Below are 17906 nucleotides of genomic sequence, written 5' to 3'. Positions count from 1 at the left end.
CATCCCTCTTCTGCCGCAACCCCTTGCCCTGAGCCCCTTCCTGCACACCACACCCCAGCCCCCTGCTCCAGCCCTACAGTCATGGCCCTGCGCGCGATTTCCCCACCCAGATGTGGCCCTCGGGCCACAAAGTTTGCCCGCGCCTGAGCCGGGGGCTCCCGCTGCCCCGGGGCGCTTCCGTGTGCAGGAGACGCCGGGTGCCCGTTGCTGGGCTGGGCGGGAAGCGGGGCCGCTGCCCTCACCCAAGATGGCGGCCGGGGCTGACGCCGGCGGGTCGGTCACCTGTTGAGGTGGAGGCAGCGCGGCGCCTCATTGGCTCCGGCTGCCCCGGGCCGCGGTGCCTGCGCGGCGGGGAAGGGGTTAACGCCGGGGCCGCGGGCGGAGGCGGGGCCGCCCGAGGAGGAGCCAGCAGCGCCGCCCGGCTGGGCCGGGACAGGACCGGGGCTCCGCGACCGCCCCATGGAGAGCGGGGGCGCTGGCCGCAGCCGCTTGCCCGGCGCGGCGGGGGGGAGCGGCCCGTCCGGCAGCGAGCGGGAGCCGCAGCCCGGGGAGGAGCAGGCGCCGCCGGAGGCCGAGTCCGACTGGAGCTTTATCGACTGCGAGATGGAGGCGGTGGCGCTGCGGGACCTGCCCACCGCCACCATCGCCTGCAACCTGGACCCGCGCCTCTTCCAGGACAGCCTGTGCCGGGTGAGCGCGGGCTGGGGCCGGGCCCCGGGGAGCTGCAGCGAGTCCGGCCGCCGCTCGTGCCATGGCGCCCCCCGCCGCCCGGTCACTTTGTGGCCTTTCCCTTCCCTGCCGTCGGGGCTCGCAGCCGGGCGCTAGGCGCCGCACGGGGTCCCCGCTAGCCGGGCTGTCAGAGGGAGCGCTCGCCGCGGCTGCCGCGCCCCGTCCCGGGGAGCCCCGGGGGTGCCCCTCGCCCCCTGCCTGCCAGACCGCTTGTGCTTGGGCACCGGGGCGCCTGCAGCTCAGCGTGGGGCGGCCCGAGCCTGCCGCTCTCGCGGCGCCTCGCTGGCGGGCCGTGGCGCGGTCGGGCATGGGACGGTTGGGCGGCCGTTGGGAAGACAGTTGGTGAGGAACCGGTCAGCCGGTGGGGGCCCGTGACGGCCGCAGGCCGCTGGTCGGTCGGGAGCCCTTGGTGCCCAGTAGATGAAGCATTTGCAGCACTTGCCTGACTCCTGGCCCCCAGGTCCCTCGCCAAGCGCTGTTTGAGAGCAAAGGCAGGTGGCCCCCTGGGGGTGACCCTTCCACAGGCTTCCCGAAGGAGATGCGATGTTCCTTTCTTGCAACGCACTTGTATTTAAACAAATGGCAGTTGTTGGTTGTGACCAATGATAGGTTAAAATATAACCTATGTGACCTTAAGAGGAATAATACTGAAATTTACGACGATAATGATTTTGATTTTTTTTGATAGCTACTCCTATGAGTGAAGATAGCATGTGCTTAGATGTCTTCAGGTTTGAGATGAGGGTCCCTAACCTGAGGATTTAGTTCTAAAGAAATAATCATTTTTTTAAAGAAATAATTACAAGTAGACATTGACATCTTAACAGGGGCGGCTCCAGACTCCAGCACGCCAAGCGCGTGCTTGGGGCGGCATGCCGCGGGGGGCGCTCTGCCGGTCGCCGGGAGGGCGGCATGCTGGCCACCTCCTTCGGCGTGCCTGCAGAGCGTCCGCTGGTCCCGCAGCTTCGGTGGAGCCGCGGGACCAGCGGACCCTCCGCAGGCACGCCTGCCGGAGGTCCACCGGAGCCGCGGGACCGGCGACCGGCAGAGCGCCTCCCGCGGCATGCCGCCGTGCTTGGGGCGGCAAAATGTCTAGAGCCGCCCCTGCATCTTAATATACTAAGCTCAGACCCTGCAGATTGTTTAGTTTTTAAATCAACTGTTTTTGCTGGATTTAAAACTTGAGGAAATATTTGTACTGGTTTTTAGCTTTTGCAAAAGCATGTTTTTATAATATTCAGATTTAGGGGCTAAATATGACAGTGTCTTTTTAATTACAGCTACTGGTTATCATGGCAGTAGACCAGTAGTAAGTCTCTGAGCTCCCAGATAATCACAGTTCATTAAAGATAAGAGACTGCATTTTTAAAAACTGGTAACAGTATTAACTGCTGATTTCAGTGTTTATGTTTAAGGTTGTATTCACTTTAAAAGACTATGTAGTTAGATAAAGTTTTAACTTTTCATGTATCTCTTAGGGCCTAGTATCCTGTTAATGTGTGTCATTGCCACTGATAAGTTATGCATGTATCAGAGGAAAAATAGACTTCTTAGTGTACATATTTTTCCTAAGTCTTGAAAATAGTAAGTGCTGTAGGCATGTTTCCAGCCTGTATTACAGGCGATTCTCATCTTATGCGCATTTAACATGCACAAATTCAGCTTTGCACGGTTGGCAAAAAAAAATAAAAGAGAAAAATAACAATTTAAATAGTGTACCTGTAGTGCAGGCGATTCCGCCCACCATTACACTCAATGTAATTTTGACTCTACGCGATTTTCGCTTTACTCACTGACAGTGGAACCTAACCCCAGCGTAAAATGAGACTCGCCTGTATAAGTGTTATGTAGATTAATATGAGAATTAAATATGAGAATGAAGACTAGGTTTCACTTTTGCCTATACAGGGACCAATAGCCATTAAAAACGTCTGGAATTTACTATCTTAGTTAATGCAATAATTGAGATGATGAAGATAAAACTTTTTTTCTATTGAAGTAGTACAATTTGTATAGTGCAAAATGTCAGATTGTGGGGGAGCATTGAATTTAAGAAACACATTTTAGTGTAGCATGTCAACCAAACGATGCCTTATAAAATGGTATCAATGTTACACAATACCCCTGAAGAAAGGAATGAAGAACTTCACTCACTCTTAGGCCATGTCTACACTACAAACTTATGTTGATTCAAGGTACATCAGCATATAGGTGCTACCGCTAAGACATGGCTTGTGTGTGTGCATACCTGACTCCTTGTGGCAGCGGTGTGTGTACTCACAGTAATGCTTGTATCAGTGCAGTGTGTGATGCACCACAGGTAGGTATCCCACTGTGCAACTCACCACCATCCAGCACACTCTCTTTTGAGAAGTTCTGGCACTGTGTGAGGGGGCCAAAACAAGTCAGGCAGGGGTGTCTGGGAACATGGGGTCAACTTCTTATTTGCAACTGTCTCCATCCCATGGTGTTCTCTGTATCCCATAATTTTCATGCTTTTTTTTTCAAAATCCCACAAACTGCGTCACCTCCTCGCTGTCTGACGACATAGAGCCTGCAAAGCTCTGCACTATTATGAGCATTACAAGCACAGAGTGCATAATCTTGTAATATTTGGAGACCTTCAGAAAGAACCAAATGAGCGGGGAACTTGATTGTTCCTTGGAGGATGAATTGCTGTGGGACATAGCAAGAATCAATTCAAGGTTGGTGGTGGTGTTCATGGAACTGCATATGGTGGCGTGCCACTTCTGAGCCTGAGAAACAAGCACTGACTGGTGGGATCGCATTGTAATGCAGGTTTGGGGTGAGAAGTAGTGGCTGCAGAACTTTCAGATATGCAAAGCCACATTCCTGGATCTGTGTAGTAAGCTCACCTGCAGTGCAGGGACATTCAAATGTCCTCTGGTGTGTGGACGCCAAAAAGAGAGCTGTGCTGACAGTGGAGAAGTGAATGGTAATTGCATTGTGGAAACTTGCAATGCCAGATTGCTACCAGTCAGTTGGGACTCAATTTGTAGTCCAGAAATTCACCAGGGGGGCCCTTGTGATGCAAGTGTGCAGGGTCATTAATCGCCTCCTGTTACGCAGGACTGAGCCTCTCAGCAATGTACTAGACATAGTGGATGGATTTGCAGCAGTGGGGTTCCTGAGCTGCGATGGAGTGCTAGATGGCACGCATATCCCTATTTTGGCACTGGACCACCTTGCCATTGAGTACGTCAACAGAAAGGGCTGTTTTTCTATGGTTATGCAAGCATTGATAGATCACCAGGGATGTTTCACTGACCTTTGGGCTGGTCAGGATGGGTGTGCATGATGCTTGCATCTTTAAGAATACAGGACTCTTCAGAAAGCTGCAAACAGGGACTTTCTTTCTCAGTTGGTGGATTAATAGTAATTTTGGGTGATCCAGTCTGCTCCTTGCTCATGAAGCCGTACACCAGCTACCTTGACAGCACCAAGGAATGATTCAGTTGTGACGAAGTGTGGCATTTTCTTAGTATTCATTCAAAACCTTGTGTGCCTCAGTTTCCCCATGTGTTGCACGATTAACTACGTGGTGACACGGTGTTTGATCTTTGCAGAGACTCCGAGAGGAACAGGTGTGATTGTCTAGCTGCCTGTGCCCTGGCAATGGCTAGACATTTTTTAACTTAGAAACTGATGGCTGGGGGTGGGGCCCATTCTCTGCAAGAAGCCAGACAGCTGCAATAAGTTGAAGAACAAAGGGGTAGAGGCCAGGTGACCAGTTTTTCCTGGGAAACACAACAAAGGACAGAGGAGGGGCAAATGGGTGTGACTGAGTATGGGCTGCTGGAAACAGGACAGTCTCCCGTTTGTGGCTTTTGGGGAGGCAACCCAGGCTTGGGGCCCAACCAAGATGGACTTTGCTGGGACTCCCTGCTTTCTTGCTAACAAAGAACTTTCTTACGCTGTGTTCCAGACAACTAATAAACCCTTCTCTTTAACAATTCTGTCTGAGAGTCACTGCTGATTGCATAAGTTGGGGGTGCATGGCCCCTTTGGGTGTATAAGGCTTCCCCAGGTGTCCCATTCAGGTGAACCTACTGTGGGGAGGTCATGGCATGGAACGGGGATGCTGAAAGCTCTGAGGTCAGTCCCTGGTGGTGCTAAAGCTGAGGAGGTTTTCCCTAGTGAGGGTGCGCCTTAAGGGAGTGCCACACTGAATTGGTTGGACTAATTCAGAGCTGTTCTGGAGCACTGAGTCTGTGTACCCATGACATCAACTACTGGCTCAGCAGGTGCAGAATGACAGTTGAATGTGCTTTTGGTCATTTGAAGGGATGTTGGCATAGTTTACTCACAAAATTGGACCTTAGTGAGAAAAAAAACCCAATGGTTACAGCTCCCTGCTGTGTCCTGCATAATACCTGTGAAGCAAAGGGGGAAAAGTCTCTGTTAGGATAGAGGGCAGAGGTGGAGTGGCTGTCTGTTGAATTTGAGTAGTCCGATACAAGGGCTATTAAAAGAGCTCATTGTGGCCTGTATGGCTTGGAGGCTTTGAAAGATCATTTTAACTGTGAGCCTGACTAGAGTGCTCTACCTGGCCCTGCTCTTTTGTGGCCTGGTGGGAATTGTGTGGTGATTACTGTATATGCAGGAATATAACATTTTCAGTACAGCTATTAATTTTGTTTGTGAATGATCCTATGGGTGTGACACTGTGTAGTAACAGGTAATTGGTTGCTTTCAGAACTGCTGAGCACTCGGCTGCATATGTTGTGAACTAATAAAAATGAATTATGTTCCAAATAATGGAAATTTATGCTGTAAAAAAAAATGCAAAAAAGTGCAATTTTAAAACAAATACTTTTAAAACTTAACAAATTAATAGAAAAGAGCTTATGAAGGGAGAAAGAACATTCAGGTCCATTTCAGCTACATTTACACCAGCTGTGCCTTTCACAGGTCAATGTTTGTGAAGTTTTGATTGTTTTTAATGTCCTCCAGGGTGGAGTGGTAGGACTAGTGCAGTGACCCCTGATACCATATGGAGTGGTGGTGGTGGTGGAGGGTGTGTGTGTAGGGAGGTCCTGATACGGAGTTCTCAGGGGGCTGCAGAGGGAGGTGAGCCTGGGATTATTGAATTTGCAGGTCTGCCATAGTCTGCAGTATGTGTGTTTTGCTGCCTGAGGCCTGGTCTACACTAGGACTTTAAATCGAATTTAGCAGCGTTAATTCGAATTAACCGCTCAACCGTCCACACCAGGAAGCCGTTTAATTCGACCTAGAGGGCTGTTTAGTTCGAATTCGGTACTCCATCCCGACGAGGGGAGTAGCGCTAAATTCGACATGGCTATCTCGAATTAGGCTATGTGTGGATGCAAATCGAACTTAGTAGCTCCGGGAGCTATCCCACAGTGCACCACTCTGTTGACGCTCTGGACAGCAGTCCAAGCTTGGATTCTCTGACCAGCCACACAGGAAACGACCCGGGAAAATTTGAATTCCTTTTCCTGTCTGGGCACTTTGAATCTGATGTCCTGGTTGGACATCGGGGCGAGCTCAGCAGCACCTGCAACGATGCAGAGCTCTCCAGCAGAGGAGTCCATGCAATCCCAGAATAGAAAGAGGTCCCCAGCATGGACAGACCGGGAAGTCCTGGATCTGATCGCTGTGTGGGGCGATGAGTCTGTGCTTTCGGAGCTGCGCTCCAACAAACGGAATGCAAAGACCTACGAGAAGGTCTCCAAAGCCATGGCACTCAGAGGATACAGCCGGGATACAACGCAGTGCCGCGTGAAAATCAAGGACCTGAGACAAGGCTACCAAAAAGTCAGAGCGGCAAACGGACGCTCCGGAGCCCAGCCCCAGACAAGCCGCTTCTACGAGGCACTGCATGCCATTCTAGGTGGGTCTGCCACCACTGCCCCACCAGTGACCGTGGACTCTGAGTATGGGATAGTGTCGAGGGGCAGTTCCTCGGCGATGTTCGTCGATGGGGAAGATGAGGAAGGGTTTGTGGAGGACGACGCAGGCGACAGCGCTTACAATACCGCTTTCCCCGACAGCCAGGATCTCTTCATCACCCTCACAGAGATCCCCTACCAACCCTCCCCGGCCGTTAACCCGGACTCAGAATCAGGGGAAGGATCAGTCGGTAAGTGCTATAAACATGGAAACCTTTATTTTTAAAAAAACAGGAATAAAAACTATATAAAAACTTTTCCATATAAAACTATATAAAAAGAAGGTCCACACATATAGGGATGGAACAGAAATCCTCCTGGGACACTTCCACGAAGCTCTCGTACAGGAGCTCGAAAAGCCTCCGCAGGAGGTTCCTGGGGAGAGGTGCCTTATTTGGTGCTCCGTGGAAGCATACTCTTCCGCGCCAGGCCATCCTAATGTACAGCGGAATCATTGCCTCCACCAGCATGGCAGCATACGGTCCTGGTCTGTGCAGGGATTCTAGCAGCATCCTCTCTCTCTCTCTCCGAGTGACCCGCCTCAGGGTAATCTCGTTCGGCGACTGCTGCATCTAATTAGGGCAATTAGTGTACTGTTACTATTGTGAATGCTTGACTTTTACTTTGCATAGCAATGACCTTCGTTTAACAGCCACGTGTTGGAGGCCGCAGAGGAAAATCATACAGTGATCTTTCCCGGGCACAGCCGCGAGGGGCTGGAACAGGGTCAGACTTTATGCTTTCCAGATTGCCTTCAGCGGGAGGGCACAGCTATTCATTAACTGTTAAGCAGCCTATAGTGTAGTGCTTACCAGGCCTGGCTGCTACACGGATTCAGCTGTACCGCCCCGCTTGTCCGATCTCCTGTGCAAGACCGCAGCCAATGAAAGCGTATTCCGAAATCTCGAACTTGTCCTGAGAGCTCGTGAGACTAGGTGCCCTGTATGGTCTTGTTCACTGAAACTGAGTAGACTGTGTTCAGTGTTCGCAAACATGTATCTTTTCAAGGAAATCACTTCCTTTTTCCCATCACACAGCTGCGGCTCTTTCCCGAACTGCCCCGGCATCCCCCTCACAGAGGCTGGCGCAGATTAGGCGGCGAAAGAAAAAGACTAGGGACGACATGTTCTCGGAACTGATGGCTTGCTCCAGAGCCGAGGCGGCCGAGCAGAGACAGTGGAGGGAGACTCTATGTCAGCACCAGCGCTCACACAGCGAACGGGAGGACAGGTGGCGGCAGGAAGACCAGCAGGCGACTCAAACGCTACTTGGGCTAATGAGGGAGCAAACGGACACGCTCCGGCGCCTTGTAGATGTTCTGCAGGACCACAGGAAGGAGCAGAGAGCCCCCCTGAACTGTATCTGCAACCGCCTTCCCCCGCCACAAAGTCCTGTCCCCCCCTCACCAAAAATCACAAGAAGGAGGGGCGCTAGGGGCCGTGAAAACTGTCACTCCACCCCAGCAGAGCGCTCATGTACCAAACAGCTCTCATTCCCTAAAGTATGAGAAGTGCTTCCCTTCCTGGATCACCCAGTCCCAAATCCAAGTTTCATCCCCCCACTGTGTAGTTGAGTATTAAAAGTAGTTTGTTGTTGTTCACTGTTTCCGTCACGTTTTCCTTGTCAGAAGACTTTCTGTGAAAGGGGGGAGGGGTTTTTTAATTGCATAGGACAGCCTCCATTACCAGGGTACAGACTTGGGGGCAGGATCAACAGCAGGACACACACAGACTGCAGTCACTAGGCACCAGGGTCATTCTGGGAGGTGAATGCTGCCCCGGGTAAGTCTGTGAGGTGTATGCTGCCCCAGGGTCCTAGCGCCTGACATCCACAAATGGCAAGGCAGGCTGCCCTTACCATGCCCTTCCACCCTAGCCACGAGCCTCTCCGATGCCCTGAGCCCCAGCAAGAGCCCTCATCCACGGACACATACTCACCCTTCCCACACACCCCTCACCCCTTCCTACGCCCCAACCCCCAGCCCAGAGCCTGCATCCAAACTCCGTCCCAAAGACGGCACCCCTCACCCCTTCCTGCAAACCCACCCCTTCCTGCACACCCACCTGCAACCGTCCTCCCCCCAGAGACCGCTGTAGGAGCAGGAGCCTGTCATTCCTCTAGTGTAGAAGCGGTCTGTACATCAGTGCACACCGTACCCACCACAGTCTGCGCCCATGTTTCAACCCTTGAACAGGAATTCATAATTAAAGAAAACTTTGTTAATAATCAGTGTTCCATTACATTTATTTTAAAATGTGTGTTGGAAGGGGGGAAACCTGGAGAACGGGGTATGTAACCGCAGATCGAAGTCAACAGTCACTGAAACAGGCTCAGGTTCAGCTTCTCTGTAAATCAACTGGAGAGTCATAGGTTACCCTGCTCTCCGAGGAACCTAGCTTTCAAAGCCTCCCGGATGCACAGCGCTTCCTGCTGGGATCTTCTATCGGCACGGCTGTCTGGTTGAGCGTAATCAGCAGCCAGGCGATTTGCCTCAACCTCCCATCCCGCCATAAAGGTCTCCCCCTTGCTCTCACAGAGATTGTGGAGCACACAGCAAGCGGCAATAACAACGGGGATATTTTTTTCGCTGAGGTCCGAGCGAGTCAGTAAGCTCCGCCATCTCCCCTTGAGACGTCCGAAAGCACACTCCACCACCATTCTGCACTTGCTCAGCCGGTAGTTGAAGAGTTCCTTCTCACTGTCCAAGGCGCCTGTATAGGGCTTCATGAGTCAGGGCATTAGCGGGTAGGCTGGGTCCCCGAGGATCACTGTAGGCATCTGCACATCCCCAACCGTTATTTTGTGGTCCGGGAAGAAAGTACCTGCCTGGAGGCGTTTAAACAGACCAGAGTTCCTGAACACACGCGCGTCATGAACCTTGCCCGGCCACCCGACGTAGATGTTGGTAAAACGTCCCCTATGGTCCACCAGTGCTTGCAGCACCATAGAAAAGTAGCCCTTTCGGTTAATGTACTCGCTGGCCTGGTGGGCCGGTCCCAGGATAGGGATGTGAGTCCCATCTATAGCCCCACCGCAGTTTGGGAATCCCATCGCGGCGAAGCCATCTCTGACGACCTGGACGTTTCCTAGGGTCACTACCTTTGAGAGCAGTTGCTCAACGATTGCGTGGGCTACTTGAATCACAGCAAGCCCTACGGTAGATTTGCCCACGCCAAAGTGTTCGCTACTGACCGGTAGCTGTCTGGCGTTGCAAGTTTCCAGAGGGCTATGGCCACTCGCTTCTGCACACTCAGGGCTGCTCGCATCCGGGTGTCCTGGCGCTTCAGGGCAGGGGACAGCAAGTCACAGAGTTCAAGGAAAGTGCCCTTACGCATCCTGAAGTTTCGCAGCCACTGTGATTCATCCCAGACCTGCAGCACTATGTGGTCCCACCAGTCCGTGCTTGTTTCCCGGGCCCAGAATCGCCGTTCCACACCATGAACTTGACCCATTGCCACCATGATCTCCACTGCGCGGCGTACCCTGCTTTGTGAGAGGTCTGCGCCACTCTGTGACTTCCTGTCCTCACCGCGCTGCCGGAGCCTCCTCGCCCGATTTCTCAGCAGCTGAGTGTGGAAGAGGTGGACGATAAGGTGCGAGGAGTTGACAACGGCCATAAGTGCAGCGATGATCGCAGCGGGCTCCATGCTCGCAGTGCTGTGGCGTCCGCACTGTAACCGACCAGAGAAGGGCGCGAACAGATTTCCCGCCGGCGCTTCAGGGAGGGAGGGCGTGATTGACGGTTCAATGATGACAGTTACCCAAAACCACCCTCGACACATTTTTTCCCCCAGCAGGCATTGGGGGCTCTACCCAGCATTCCAATGGGCAGCGGGGAGTGCGGGAACTGTGGGATAGCTTCCCACAGTGCACCGCTTCCAAAGTCGACGCTGGCCCCGTTACTGTGGACTCAGACAGTCGAATTAGTGTATTTAGTGTGGATACACAAATTCGACTTCATAAGGTCGATTCCACAAATTCGAATTAAGTAGATTCGAAATAGTCTTGTAGTGTAGACGTACCCTGAGTAACATCATTATGTCCTGGTGCATTTCCCTCTTCTTTTCCTGCTGGGAGTCTTGGACCTTTATATTCTTCACTCTCTCCTCCAGTCTGTCTGCAATGTCCATCCTCCAGGCCCCATGCTCATGGTCCCATGTAGCACTAGCTTGCAGGATCTCATTGAACATATCCTCCCAAGTCCTCTTCTTTCTCCTCCTTATCTGGCTCAGGCATTCTGTGGGTGTGGAGAGGGAAACCCTGAAGGCTGCAATGGCAATGCCTCCAGAGAAAACATAGAGGTACCATTGTCAGCATAATTACTACAGAAAGCATAGTGCTGAGCTCACTCCGCTTGCTACTACAAAATTTTAAACACTACCCTCTCATTCATCTCACATCTGCTTGGCTGGTGCTATGCACAGGCAATCCCATGGTGAATATGGCCCTCTGGGGCTTGGGGAAAGGAAGAGGGAATTTCTTGGTTACAATTGATTCTAGTAGGAGAGGACACTGGCACTGAATACTGGCATTATTTTCCACAGGCAGTGGTGATTTTAGCTGATATCTCACTCCTCAGGTTAACAATGGCAGAGAGAGCACATCTGCTGCTGGCGTCCTGATGTTACCCGGGCCCATGTGCTGCAGAGACTGTGTATTGCAATTGTGCTTGCTGAAGTTATCGTTGAGTGATGTGAGAAAGTGTCCTACCATGGAGGAAGAAATAAGGCAGCCCTCCATAGAAATCTTTGGCAGAGGATGGCAGAGTACTTCCATGACAGTTTCATCAAGGTCTCTTAGGAGCATTCAAGGAACATCTCTGTATACATAAACTACCACTCATGCTGTTCTTCCCACCCTGCACCCTTCTTGACCCCTAACTCTAGAGGGGAATGAAAAGCAGATAACTCTACCTCTCTTGGTTGTACCACTACCTTTTCTAGCATGGGTAAATTAAGGAAAAGTCAAAGGATGTGTTCTGTGGCGTTGGGGATGCCATTCCTGTAATTGAAAGTTTATCTGTACGCTTACCCGAGGTTTCTTCCCCTGCATCGGGCTCACCCATGCTCGACTGGCTGGACTGCGTTGGAGTCAAAAATAGGTCCTGGTTCACTGTGTAGCTGGATTTCCCCCCAGTCGCCTGTCCCACATCCTCCTCCTCCTTCATCCACCACCTCCTCACTGTTGAGAGCAGGGGCCAATGACTCAGTCTCCTCTGAGGTATCCACTGTGCTGTGCAGGTGGTGTCTCCGCCACATATGGCATGCAGCTCTTTGTAAAAGTGACAGATCTGTGTCTTAGCACCGTGTCGATTGTTGGCCTTCCTGGCCTTCTGGCATGCCTGCCTGAGCTCCTTGGCTTTCATGTGGCACTGCAGCTAGTCTATGTTGTACTCCTCCTCCTGCATTACCTGGGCAATCTTCTTCTAGATGTCTACGTTTCTTTGGATGGTTTGGACCTGTGCCTGCACAGCCTCTTTTCCCCAAGGCCCATGAGATCCAATATCGTTTGTCTACTTTAGGCAGGCACACATCTGAAGTGCATAACCAGCATGGTCACCTGAGGAGTTGCATTCAACAATGGAGAGATGCTAGGTGTCCTCACTAAGCCAGGCAATCAGGAAAAGGAATTTCAAAAATGTGCAGGGCTTCAGTGGACTTCCAGTCCCCATCAGCGCAGGTGCAATCCCATTGGAGGCCTGAAGCAGGAATATTTTGGGGGCAGTGTGGGGCAATTGTGCCTGGGCACTTACATCGGCGTAGTTCTCAGTGGAGCCCGGCTCCCCCTCCTCCCACTCCCTACCTGGAGTCCAGACGACTGTACTCAGGCTCCCGTCCCGTCCCAGGGTGATTGCCTGGCTTTCTTTTCAATTTCACAGCTTCAGCATGGAGCATCTACATGGACACTGCATTGCCCTACTACACCAACATAAGCCCGAAGCCTCTTGTGGAGGTGGAGTTATGTTGGTATAGTAGGGTACTTACATCAGCGGGAGCAAGGCTGTAGTGTGTACACTGACATCATTAGGTTGACGTACACTGCCTGTTATCTCTGATAACTTGCTGTGATCCCAGTAAATGTACAGAGGCCAACTTGGCAAATGCTATTCATGGCCTTAACCTTATTCTGTCTCTTTGGATTAGGCCCCAAGTGAATTCCCATGTGTCACTGGAGTCAATGGGAAGACTTGAGTGACTTCACTAGGCTTTGAATCAGGTCCTAAGTGAGAAACAGTTCTTTCAAGTCACTGATGAACCCAGGAGCGGGGAAAAAAATACTTTGCCCAGAGGAAGTTTTCTTACTATTAGAATAGGTAATCAGACAGACCCCTATGCAGGCCTTTACGAAAGTAATGGCCATAAACTGCGTATATCTGATGGAGACCATGGTGTCATATGCAGTTTAATGTCTTAGGTCAGAAGTGGGCAAGCTATGGCCCACGGGACCCTCCTGCCTGGCTCCTGAGCTCCTGGCCCCTTCCCTGCTGTTCCCCCTCCCCCGCAGCCTCAGCACGCCGCACCACCGGCACAATGCTTTGGGCGGCTGGACAGCGCAGCTGCAGAGCTGCAGCCTGACCCGGTGCTCTGTGCTGTGTGGTGGCATGACAGGCTCCAGCCGGGTGGCGTGGCTGTAGTGCTGCCAGCCACCACTGCTCCAAGCAGCGCAGTAAGGGGGCAGGGAGCAGTTGGGGTTGAATAGAGGGCAGAGGAGTTCGGGGTGGTGGTTAGAGGGTGGGGTGGTCAGAGGGCGGGGAACGGGGGAGTTCAATGGGTGCAGGAGTCCCAGGGGGCAGTCAGGAAGGAGGGGGGTTTGGATGGGGCAGCGGGGAGCAGTCAGGGGCCAGGGTTCCAGGGGTGGTCAGGGGACAGAGGGCAGGGGGGGTTGGTTGGGTCAGGGGTCCTGGGGGGAGGAGCGGGGAGGGCATCAGGGTGTGTGAGAAGCGGGGTGGGGATAGCGGGCGGGGTCTGGGCCATGCCTGCCTGTTAAGGGAGGCTGTGCCTCCCCAAACTGGCCTTCCATACAATTTCCGAAACCCGATGCGGCCCTCAGGCCAAAAAGTTTGCATGCCCCATCTTAGGTTATGCCAAACTCATACAGAACTCCAGTGACTTTTATGATCAACCCTCAGAATTGCAGGAGGGAATCTAGATGTCAGGCCATCTGTCCTAGCAAAACTAATGTTGTCCTTGCTCTAGTACAGAGATGGGTAAACTTTTTGGCCCGAGAGCCACATCTGGGTGGGGAAATTGTGCCTAAATTGATCAGCTTTCGACCAGACAGCCTTTGAGTAGGGAAGACCAATGAACAACATATTTGTCAGCAGAGAAAAATAGAAAGGAATTTTTTTTTCCCCCAGCAGATACGCTGAAATGAGTGCTCTGTCTCCAAAATGGCTTTTTCATAAAGCAAAATTTCTAGTTAAATCATGCCTCTCTTCCCATCCCCCAATTTCCCCCCAATTCCCCTAGTCTGGAAAGTGCCGAAATAAATAAGACATCAGATTGCTTTCATATTGATAGCACTAAAATAATGAATACATTATTTAGAAACCAGCTGAGACATGGCGTTGGCACACATGCTCCTCTCTCTGTCTTGTAGAAATGCTACATCTGGGGTCAATACAGCATTTAAACCCAGGAGTAGTAATTCTCTTAGCCTGTTTTGTGATACAAGGCTCTTAAAAGACTGGACTCTCAATTTGAGTAAAAGTATCCTCATTAGTCTGTTTTTTCCTTACCAAGCATCCTAATAACTGATCAAGGAACAAAAACAATCTCTGACTTATTAAAGTTTCTTCAACTTGGATTCTAGAATGGTCTACAGCTAATCTTCCTAAGGGTATGTCTACACTACCCGCCGGATTGGCGGGTAGTGATCGATCTATCAGGGATTGATGTATCGCGTCTCGTCTAGACGTGATAAATCGATCCCTGAACGCGCTCCCCGACGACTCTGGAACTCCACCAGGGCGGAGGCAGAAGCGGAGTCGACGGGGGAGCCACGGTCGTCGATCCCGCGCCACGAGGATGCCAAGTAAGTGATTCTAAGTCGATCTAAGATACATCGACTTCAGCTACGCTATTCTCGTAGCTGAAGTTGCGTATCTTAGATCTATTTTCCCCTCCCCCCATGCCCTCCCCAGTGTAGACCAGGCCTAAGAAGACCTGAATGTTCATCTCCAAGGGTTTTCATATGCCTGATTAGTAGAATAACTGTAGATTCTGCCTCCCCTCTCCTTAATTTCCAGGTTTCTAAAAAGTGGTTCTGTTTCTGCATTTCAGGTTCATGTATTCTTCCCAAGGGCCTTTCCCTGGGCTTCAAAGATTTAGTCTTCTTTGAAACACTTTTCTGTTCTGACCCTCTGAAATTGCCTCCTCTAAAGTAACTTCTCTAGCAGCTGTAATGTCAGACGTATAGATGGGTGAGTAATGGTGTGTTTATAGAGAAGTAGAATTTCTTAGGAAAGCATCACAACTCATGATAAGGTTGTAATCATATAAGTCCTGTGTACCAATGCAATATATGTGGCAGTACTCAATTAACAAAAAAAATTAAATGTTTTGCTTTAGCACAATGGCTCCAAGTATCAGAGGGGTAGCCGTGTTAGTCTGTATCCACAAAAACAACAAGGAGTCCGGTGGCACCTTAAAGACTAACAGATTTATTCGGGCATAAGCTTTTGTGGGTAAAAAAACCACTTCTTAAAGTGGGTTTTTTACCCACGAAAGCTTATGCCCACATAAATCTGTTAGTCTTTAAGGCGCCACTGGACTCCATGTTGTCACAATGGCTCCATCTCCTTGCCTCCCCAACTTGTTCTCCATTTGGAGTGTTTAATGGTATTTTTAATGTAGGAGAGATCTTTGATTTTATAGAATTTACTGTTGCATAAGTACAGTAGATTGATGCTCTGTATGCTCCTTATATATCCTAGAGGATTGCACCAACAAACTTTAATGACTTTTTAAAAAATAATACTGGGTAGAGCCACAAGGGGGCTAAGTAACTTCATTTATACTTGTTAGGCTCCTTCAAAGTAGACTACATTGTTCAGATTTAAGATCGCAAAGAATTTCTGAGTGTGAAGTTTCTGTTTCAAGCTAGTTATGGACAGGTTTGTCATTTATAAATGTTTTCCTCATGGTTTGGGTTTTAAAATGAGTATGGGTCTAATACATGTGTTGTGCACTCGGAAGGAATTCTGTGTTAGAGCAGTAAATGTAATTCTGAAGCTAGCAGATCAGGTACAGTGAAAGATTGTATGATCCAGCTGGCTTCTGTCATTTGAGTACAGGTACCTTAAATTAGCTTAACAGGTTTGTTTGCTGTAGACTTGTAAATCTTGTTGCATATTAAAACAAATTAATGAATGTAGTGCTAGATCTGTCTTAAATAATCAAAATCATTACCATTACAATCAGAGCTATCCCTCTTGGTTAAGAGAGGATTTTAACTAGAAGGTAAGACAATTTTCTCAGCAAACTCTGGAGAATAACTCAGTTTTTACCAAAATCATCTTCAAAAAGGTGCATAGAACCCTTGCCTCAGTTGCTGGAGTGGTAAGGGGTGGAGAGTGGAAACAGTCTTTCACAAAGCCTATCCCCTCAAATGACCTTCCAGGGCAGACACAAACAGAACTCTATCTATCTAATCTATCTATCTATCGTCCCTGCTAAAATCATGAAGGATCACAATTTGTGTTCAGAAGTTAGATCTGACCTGTTGCAAATTTGAAGTAATATAGGCAAGGGTTCTTAATGGCAAATATACAGTATATTGTTAATGACTGTCATATAATGTTAAAATTGTAAAACTGTCTGCAGTGTAAAAGGTTAATGTTGAAAAAGACATTTATGAATTGATCTTTAAATGCTAAGTCATTATTGAAGTGATTCAAGCTTTTTAAAACTTGTGATCTACAGCTTACTAAATATCATAACACATTTTTAACAGAAGCTTTCATTATTTTGTCTCTTTCATTAAATATTCACAGAATTTCTCCATAAAGCTAGCCTTACATTTACAGGATATCTTTTTTATTTATTTTTCATTCGTGTTTACAAAACTTTCTTTAGAAAATTGTACTTGGGTTTTCATGCATCTCTCACATGTTCATTTAATCCCTCACAATAATTTTTGTCATAAATTGCATTTAAATCTTTAGTGTTTAAAAATAAGTATTTAAAGAGGGCACTTTAAAAAAAACAATGGTTGTAACACTTATAATTTGGCCAAAATACTAATTTTTAAATGAAAGATTCTGTTGCAATTTGAATGTACAGTTCAAGTGTTTTATTTAATAACTGTATTTACACATGTATTCTATTTCTCTGTCGGATAAATGTATTTTGAGAAGTGTGTTTTTGTTTTTTAAGTCTCCAATATATACATTTTGTTACCACACCCATGCACATAATTCTCCCTATGCTACTCATTCATGAGGTGGCACTGTGTTCTGGCAATTGAGATCATGTTAGGAGTTTTCATAAATAAACTCTATGACTTCCTTTCTTGTGATAATTTGAACAGTGAGATTACGGCAAAAATCTTTTAATCTAACTGGAAGATTGAGGCCTCGAGTAAAATTTTCAAAAATTATTTAGGCACTCAGGATTCAAAGTCTTATTGAAAGTCATTGGGACTTAGATTCTTAAGTCATTAATGCTTTGGGAAACGTTACCCTTAATGTTTTTCTATAATTCTTCATAATTCTAAAAAAAATCATAATACAGAACCATGTGTATTATGAGCCTAATGCTATGTAAAGCCCCTCTATACTATGCATGTATACTTACTGAAAAATTTTAATCAGTAAAAGAAAGAGATGAAACATTGAAAATCTTAGTTTTTTAGGAGTTTTGAACACAAGATCCTCATTCCATGTATATATGTGTGTATACAGAAATTGTTCAGGGGGTACTGCTCTGCTGTTTTTCTCTCATAGGGGTGCAAATGAGTTTCTCTGACAATCTCAGTCAGGAAATTGAGCTAGGTTTTTAAAAATGCAATTTCCCCCCCTTAATTTAAATTTTTGAATAGAGATACTCCAGTACTGAAGTATTGGGTTAGGTTTTGGGGGTCTCTATTTATCAGAGGATGGTGTCCCTAAAATACAGAATATTCACATTTTAAATGCTTTGGTTCATGTTTCTTTTTCTGGCTCCCCAGTTCAGGAGAGGCTTCCCAGTAACTCTCTTAATTTATGTCCAGAAAAAAAAGCTATTATCTTCCTAGTAAAAGAAG

General features: G+C 48.8%; 1 protein-coding gene across 1 annotated transcript in view; it reads left to right on the top strand.

The window, feature by feature from the left end:
- Nucleotides 1-280: 280 nt before the first annotated feature.
- RCAN1 (regulator of calcineurin 1) overlaps nucleotides 281-17906 on the top strand; it is an 80707-nt gene continuing 63081 nt past the window's right edge. The window contains exon 1 of the mRNA XM_045002408.1: nucleotides 281-690. Within this exon, the coding sequence (XP_044858343.1) occupies nucleotides 460-690 (231 nt within the window). The 5' untranslated portion in view covers nucleotides 281-459. The remainder of the gene's footprint in view (nucleotides 691-17906) is intronic.

Source organism: Mauremys mutica, chromosome 1 (assembly GCF_020497125.1).
Source record: "Mauremys mutica isolate MM-2020 ecotype Southern chromosome 1, ASM2049712v1, whole genome shotgun sequence".
Taxonomy (NCBI): domain Eukaryota; kingdom Metazoa; phylum Chordata; order Testudines; family Geoemydidae; genus Mauremys; species Mauremys mutica.
This window is presented reverse-complemented; position numbering and strand designations above follow the sequence as displayed.